Source organism: Brassica oleracea, chromosome C2, assembly GCF_000695525.1.
Source record: "Brassica oleracea var. oleracea cultivar TO1000 chromosome C2, BOL, whole genome shotgun sequence".
Lineage (NCBI taxonomy): Eukaryota > Viridiplantae > Streptophyta > Magnoliopsida > Brassicales > Brassicaceae > Brassica > Brassica oleracea.
The window spans coordinates 31915842-31922639 of NC_027749.1; the positions used below are offsets into that span (position 1 = coordinate 31915842).

The 6798-nt window shown below is 31.5% G+C and overlaps 1 protein-coding gene across 1 annotated transcript; it reads left to right on the forward strand.

Moving 5' to 3' along the window:
• The first annotated feature begins 794 nt into the window (after positions 1 to 794).
• LOC106318885 (hydroxymethylglutaryl-CoA synthase-like) lies at positions 795 to 4121 on the forward strand. Its single transcript, XM_013757047.1, has 12 exons — positions 795 to 1073; positions 1690 to 1796; positions 1877 to 2009; positions 2091 to 2234; positions 2324 to 2482; positions 2552 to 2625; positions 2711 to 2786; positions 2874 to 2929; positions 3010 to 3097; positions 3178 to 3318; positions 3426 to 3575; positions 3666 to 4121. Exons 1-12 carry the CDS (start codon positions 1011 to 1013, stop codon positions 3858 to 3860), a joined length of 1386 nt encoding a protein of 461 aa, XP_013612501.1. The 5' UTR covers positions 795 to 1010; the 3' UTR covers positions 3861 to 4121.
• The last annotated feature ends 2677 nt before the right edge of the window (positions 4122 to 6798 follow it).

Here is a 6798-nt window from a genome sequence, read left to right on the forward strand (position 1 = left end):
TATCTTGGATGACAAAAAGAAGGATTGCAAGTTTAATAACTTCTACTTTAGACTTTAATTTTAACTAAATTATAATCAGTCTTTTATTCATATCATCTTAGTTATAATCGTAAAGATTTATTAGAATAAATAAACAGTTTCAAAAATATTTAATATGTGATTTAATAAACAAAAGAACATATAGGATTTTTAGGATTTAAAGAGATTGGAGACAATAGTTAATGAATTTGAAAAGAATACAAAGCAGATGATGAAAAATGATTCGAGCAAATTAGTGGCAACATAGAGCTAAGCGAGATAAAAATATCAATCAATAAAGAATGAAAGAAGAATGAGAAGGATTAAGTTATTACACAAGTCAAAACTAAGACAAATCAAACGACAGAATATGAAAACAAATGTAAACAAGACAAGAAGAGATGATGAAGATAAAATACATTGAAAAACTGAATGCTAGATTAGTAAGCAATAGACAAAAATAGATTAAAATGCAAAAACTCCGCGCCTTGGCGCAGATAACGATCCCTAGTTCATTAAGTACAACTGTAAAAGTAATTCACTGAGGTAAAAAATATTTAAAACAAATTGAGTTTCATTTATGTTTTCAACATATTCATATATTTTCTGATATACACAGCTTCTCTAAACTCTCTCTCTCACAGATCATCTCCGACCCACGTCTATTTTTATCTCTATATTTTTTTCTAAAATAAAGAATTTCTATTATATAAGTGAATTTATTTTAATGTATACCTGTTTCGGTATTTATAGAAGAGAATATAGATATATGCTATTTCACCTTTAAATACAGAGAGGTAAAAAATAATATTCGTCTGTGTTCTACTATAGATTATACACTGCAAATCCATTCTATAACAGAGATCCACCTCTATAACATAACAGAGATCTCTAGAGTAAAATACAGAGGCATCCATTGGAGATGCTCTGGAAGACCGAACCTTCGATCTCATTCTCTGGAGAAGAAAGTTCAATCCCTTTTTGATTAAACAATGGCGAAGAACGTAGGGATATTGGCTATGGACATCTATTTCCCTCCCACCTGTGTTCAACAGGTTCAGCTTTCATTTTATTTTCGTTGGTTTAGTACAGAGTTCAATTCATACTCTGTTTCTTTCGGATCTTTCTCTTTTTTTTTTTAATTTTATTTTGAGTTTCGAACATAGTTGAACTCGCCTTTTGACGTTTTGATTTTCATAAAACTTCATGAAAATTTCCGAACATGATTTCGAAATCTTATACATATTCTAGAAGAATTTTCTAGGGAAGATCTCATAGCTTTCAGACAAGACTTATGTTTTGTTCTCTGTCTCTGGGTTTTGTAATGCCGCTGAGTTTTGGTGGTACAAGTCAGAAGATGCTAAAGTTTTTTTTTTCCTCTGTAATTGTTTTTATTTTATTTTGATTAAATGGTATCTACTTGATTGACATTAGAGGTTTGAAGGTTCTTTGATCTTGAGATTTCTCATTAAGTGAAAAAGTACAAACATTTATACAACTTTGTGGTTCTTATTCAGTTGAGATTCTTTTCCATCTACTTGTAGATCTTTTATTTTATCAGCTAATATAAAAAAGTGATCTACAACATTTTGTTTCAATCTCTCTTGTTTTAGTTCTTGATTTCAGGTTTGAAACTATGATTGATGAGTTAGATCAATATCTATTTTGTAGGAAGCTTTGGAAGCTCATGATGGAGCAAGCAAAGGGAAATACACCATTGGACTTGGTCAAGATTGTTTAGCTTTTTGCACTGAGCTTGAAGATGTTATCTCAATGAGGTAAAAATGTTTTCTTGGTTTGCTTAAGTATTACTCTCATGCAAAGACTGAGTTTCTATATGTTGATCTGTGTTTCTTAGTTTCAATGCGGTGACATCTCTTCTTGAAAAGTACAAGATTGACCCCAAGCAAATTGGGCGTCTTGAAGTAGGCAGTGAGACTGTCATTGACAAGAGCAAGTCCATCAAAACCTTCTTGATGCAACTCTTTGAGGTAATTATCCTTTGCTCAAGCTTCTTTTTTTCTTCTAAAAAAGACAGCTAAAGTTTTTCTTTTGCTTTGGTGAATGAACAGAAATGTGGAAACACTGATGTAGAAGGTGTTGACTCGACCAATGCTTGCTATGGTGGAACTGCAGCTTTGCTAAACTGTGTCAATTGGGTTGAGAGTAACTCCTGGGATGGACGCTATGGCCTTGTCATTTGTACTGACAGTGCGGTATAACATCTGACCATAGAAACACTTTTTTAATGCCCTAAGAGTCTTTGCATAAATCTTCACATGCTTATATATTTGAGTGCTTTCAGGTTTATGCAGAAGGACCCGCAAGGCCCACTGGAGGAGCAGCTGCCATTGCTATGTTGATAGGACCAGATGCTCCTATTGTTTGTGAGAGCAAATTGAGAGGAAGCCACATGGCTCATGTCTATGACTTTTACAAGCCAAATCTTGCTAGCGAGTACCCGGTACATCTTCAATGCATAATCTCAAGTGTTTGGCACAGAGAATGAAAATTCTTATTTGTGTTCTTGTAGGTTGTTGATGGTAAGCTTTCACAGACATGCTACCTTATGGCACTTGACTCTTGCTATAAACATTTGTGCAACAAGTTAGTATTTTTGCTTTTTTACTGTTACAAAACTCAGATTCTTTCTTCTGGTGTTCTGTATTGGCTTACTACAAATTTTTACTAGGTTTGAGAAACTTGAGGGCAAAGAGTTCTCCATCAATGATGCTGATTACTTTGTCTTCCATTCTCCATACAACAAAGTAATCTCTCAATCCTCCAAGTAGACTAGTTTTGTTCTTTCTACCTGAAATATTCACTTACCAATCTTCTTGTCTTTGCTATTGCAGCTTGTGCAGAAAAGCTTTGCTCGTCTCTTGTACAACGACTTCTTGAGAAACGCAAGGTTCTTCAATCTTGTTCGTCGAACAAAGAGCTCTTTACTTGTATATATTTATGAGTAACATATTTGTTTCTATACTGCAGCTCCATTGATGAGGCTGCCAAAGAAAAGTTCACTCCTTATTCCTCCTTGTCCCTCGATGAGTGTTACCAAAGCCGTGATCTTGAAAAGGTTTTTCATCATTTCCCCTTTCTAACTGTTTTTGATACGGCGAGTTATATATATCTCAATCTTTTGGTCTGTTTTTGCAGGTGTCACAACAACTAGCAAAAACGTATTATGATGCTAAAGTGCAACCAACGACTTTAGTACCAAAACAAGTCGGTAACATGTACACTGCTTCTCTCTACGCAGCATTTGCTTCCCTCGTCCACAACAAACACAGCGATTTGGTAACTAAAACAAAACAAACTTCCCTTCTTCGAACCCTATTGAAACCCATTCTTACATTTGGTTTTGATATTTATTACCTTTGTGTTTGGACGTTCTTGATATATAGGCGGGAAAGCGGGTGGTTATGTTCTCATATGGAAGTGGTTCAACCGCAACAATGTTCTCATTGCGTCTCTGCGAGAACCAGTCTCCTTTCAGCTTATCAAACATCGCTTCTGTAATGGATGTTGGCGGTAAATTGAAGGCTAGACATGAGGTAACTAAAAAAAAAACAAAAGGGTGCATAATCTTGAATGTCCGTAACACTTGTGTGTTGTATCTCCTTCTTGGCCTTGTTAATTTGCAGTATGCACCTGAGAAGTTTGTGGAGACAATGAAGCTAATGGAACATAGGTACGGAGCAAAGGAGTTTGTGACGAGCAAGGAAGGTATCTTAGACCTTTTGGCTCCGGGGACTTATTATCTGAAAGAGGTTGATTCATTGTACCGGAGATTCTATGGCAAGAAAGGAGACGATGGATCCATAACCAATGGACACTGATTCTTGAAAGCATAAATCACTTGAAAGATGGTGTCTACTCATCGCTCTTTATGTTTACTTTCCAAAATTTATAAGGTTCTTGTTACTTTGATTTAGGGACAGTTTGCATGCTCTTGTTTTTATTTGCCATTGATTCGATTCTCTGAAGCTTTTTTTTTTTTCTCTTAGTGTGTGTTTTAAATAAGCCCGTTAATTTTAGGAATTATTAAGATGTTAAAATAAACCTTTAAATTATTCATCATGTGGATTATTTATGGTGTTCTTGTTTTGGTTTGCTCACTTGTTATCTGAACGTATGTCAATTTTAGATTTTTAACTATGATAAGTGAATTTGTACTATGGTAAATGCTTAAACATAATGTAAAAATATGTATGGTTATATGACTAATATTAGGACGAGGTGTCAAAATAGGTTTAAATTAATCGATCAATCCAAACCAGTCCAACCTATAGATTTTAATGGGTTAGAAACTTGGATGTTAATGGATTAGTAGGTTTAATATGTTGGATTAAAATGGTTTGGACTGAAATGAGTTTGACGCTCTAACATATAAGGCAATGAACGTGCTCATCATTTCTATTACTATGATGGTAGCTTCTGGATCTATACTATTAAAGCAGAATCCTATTGTGCTTTTTATCTTAGCCTACCTTTTCTTTATTAACATTGCATGTTTCATTAAAGGTGATCAAGTAATATTAAAAACACATCTATATTGAGCCATTTTTTTGGATCAAGCCCACTGTCCACATTAGATCTCTCTTGGGCCATTTGGATCGATTAAGAAATCAGATCTAATTCTCACATTTTTTTTTCTTTTGGGCCATTGAGTCCAAGTTCAAATAATTTTTTTTCAAACTATTCTTAGTTATTTTTTTTTTTTTTTCTTAATATAATTTAAGCATTCATAAGAAAAAATTGATTTTTTCATTGAAAAGTATAAATCTTTATTAGAAGTATATAATTATTTTTATTAAAAATATTAACCACATAATAAAATTAATTTATCAGAGTTATACCAACTTAATTCATTAAAGAAATACAGTTTAATTTTTTAAACATAAACAGTCATTTAAAATGAAACACGATAAAGAAAGATAAAAAAATTTAAGTCTTTTATAAAATAAAACACAAATATATGAAATATGACATTTACTAAATATTTGTCAACTAAATATTTGACATTTACTAAATATTTAGCTTAGTCTGTCCTTTCTTTACAAACATTGCATGTTTCATTAAGGGCAATCAAGTAATATTAATAACACATCTATATTAGGCCATTTTTTTCGGATCCAGCCCACTGTCCACATCGGATCTCTCTTGGGCCATTTGGGCCGATTAAGAAATCATATCCAATTCTCACATTTTTTTTTCCTTTGGACCATTGAGTCCAAGTTCAAATAATTTTTTTTCAACCATTCTTAATAATTTTTTTTTCTTATTATAATTTAAGCATTCATAAAAAAAATTATTTTTCATTGAAAAGTATATATCTTTATTAAAAGTATATAATTATTTTTATTAAAAATATTAACCACATAATAAAATTAATTTATCAGAGTTATACCAACTTAATTCATTAAAGAAATACAGTTTAATTTTTTAAACATAAACAGTCATTTAAAATGAAACACGATAAAGAAAGATAAAAAAATTTAAGTCTTTTATAAAATAAAACACAAATATATGAAATATGACATTTACTAAATATTTGTCAACTAAATATTTGTAAATAAATAAACCCGCGCTTTCAAAGCGCGGATCAAAATCTAGTCTATACTATTAAAGCAGGATCCTATTGTCCTTTTTACCTTAGTCTGCCCTTTCTTTACTAACATTGCATGTTTCATTAAGGGCAAGCAAGTAATATTAATAACACATCTATATTGGGCCATTTTTCGGATCCAGCCCACTGTCCACATCAGATCTAGCCCACTGTTCACATCAGATCTCTCTTGGGCCATTTGGGCCGATTAATAAATCAGATCAAATTCTCACATTTTTTTTTCTTTTGGGTCATTTAGTCCAAGTTCAAAAAAAAAAATTTCAACCATTCTTAATTATTATTATTTTTTCTTAATATAATTTAAGCATTCATAAAAAAAAATTGATTTTTTCATTGAAAAGTATAAATCTTTATTAAAAGTATATAATTATTTTTATTAAAAATATTAACCACATAATAAAATTAATTTATCAGAGTTATACCAACTTAATTCATTAAAGAAATAAACCCGCGCTTCATCAAAATCTAGTATTCCCTTAATATTGGATCTTATGTTTTTATGAAATATTGGAGTAGATTGTTGCCTGTAATGTCTAAGCTTTAGTTTGTACTAGTTTCTGAATACATGGTTACATGCTTAATTATTAAGCTATAAGTATTATTTCCTATTGATTAGCATGACTGGTTTAATGTGAATTGATGGTGTATGTTAACACTACAAACACTATTGGCTTATGTATTGTAGATAACAATGGTAAAGGCGAAATGATTATTATTCGATCAGGTCCGAATGGAGTGGAGAAACAATCCGTAAACAACCAAAGCGACATCATCGCACATCCACCAAAAGAGTAAGTCTTAATTGTAGTTCAAACTAATGATCTCTGATATTTATTTGAGTTTTAAGAGTCTGAAATATATTACAAATGGTCCAGATAGATTCTGAGTTTTCGAGAAACTAGAAATAAAAAAGAAGAAGTTAATTCAAAAAGTTGTTGATATGTCTCCCCTTTCATATTAAAGAATAAAGAGTTATAATCTTTGGTGCACTAAGACAAGTTTTTAACTGATTCATTAGTTTCTATATTTGTGTTTTTACATGAAGGTCTATATAAAGACAAAGAAATGGACATGTTCACATAGTGTTGTTTTCAATGAAAAATTTTTGTTTTAATTTTACGTTTTTTTAATTCCATTCGTTTTACTTT

Coding starts and splice junctions, on each gene's coding strand:
- LOC106318885 (XM_013757047.1), top strand. CDS start 1,011: ATGGCGAAGAACGTAGGGATATTGGCTATGGACATCTATTTCCCTCCC. Junction 1,074..1,689: donor CTCCCACCTGTGTTCAACAG/GTTCAGCTTTCA, acceptor TCTATTTTGTAG/GAAGCTTTGGAAGCTCATGA. Junction 2,483..2,551: donor ATCTTGCTAGCGAGTACCCG/GTACATCTTCAA, acceptor GTGTTCTTGTAG/GTTGTTGATGGTAAGCTTTC.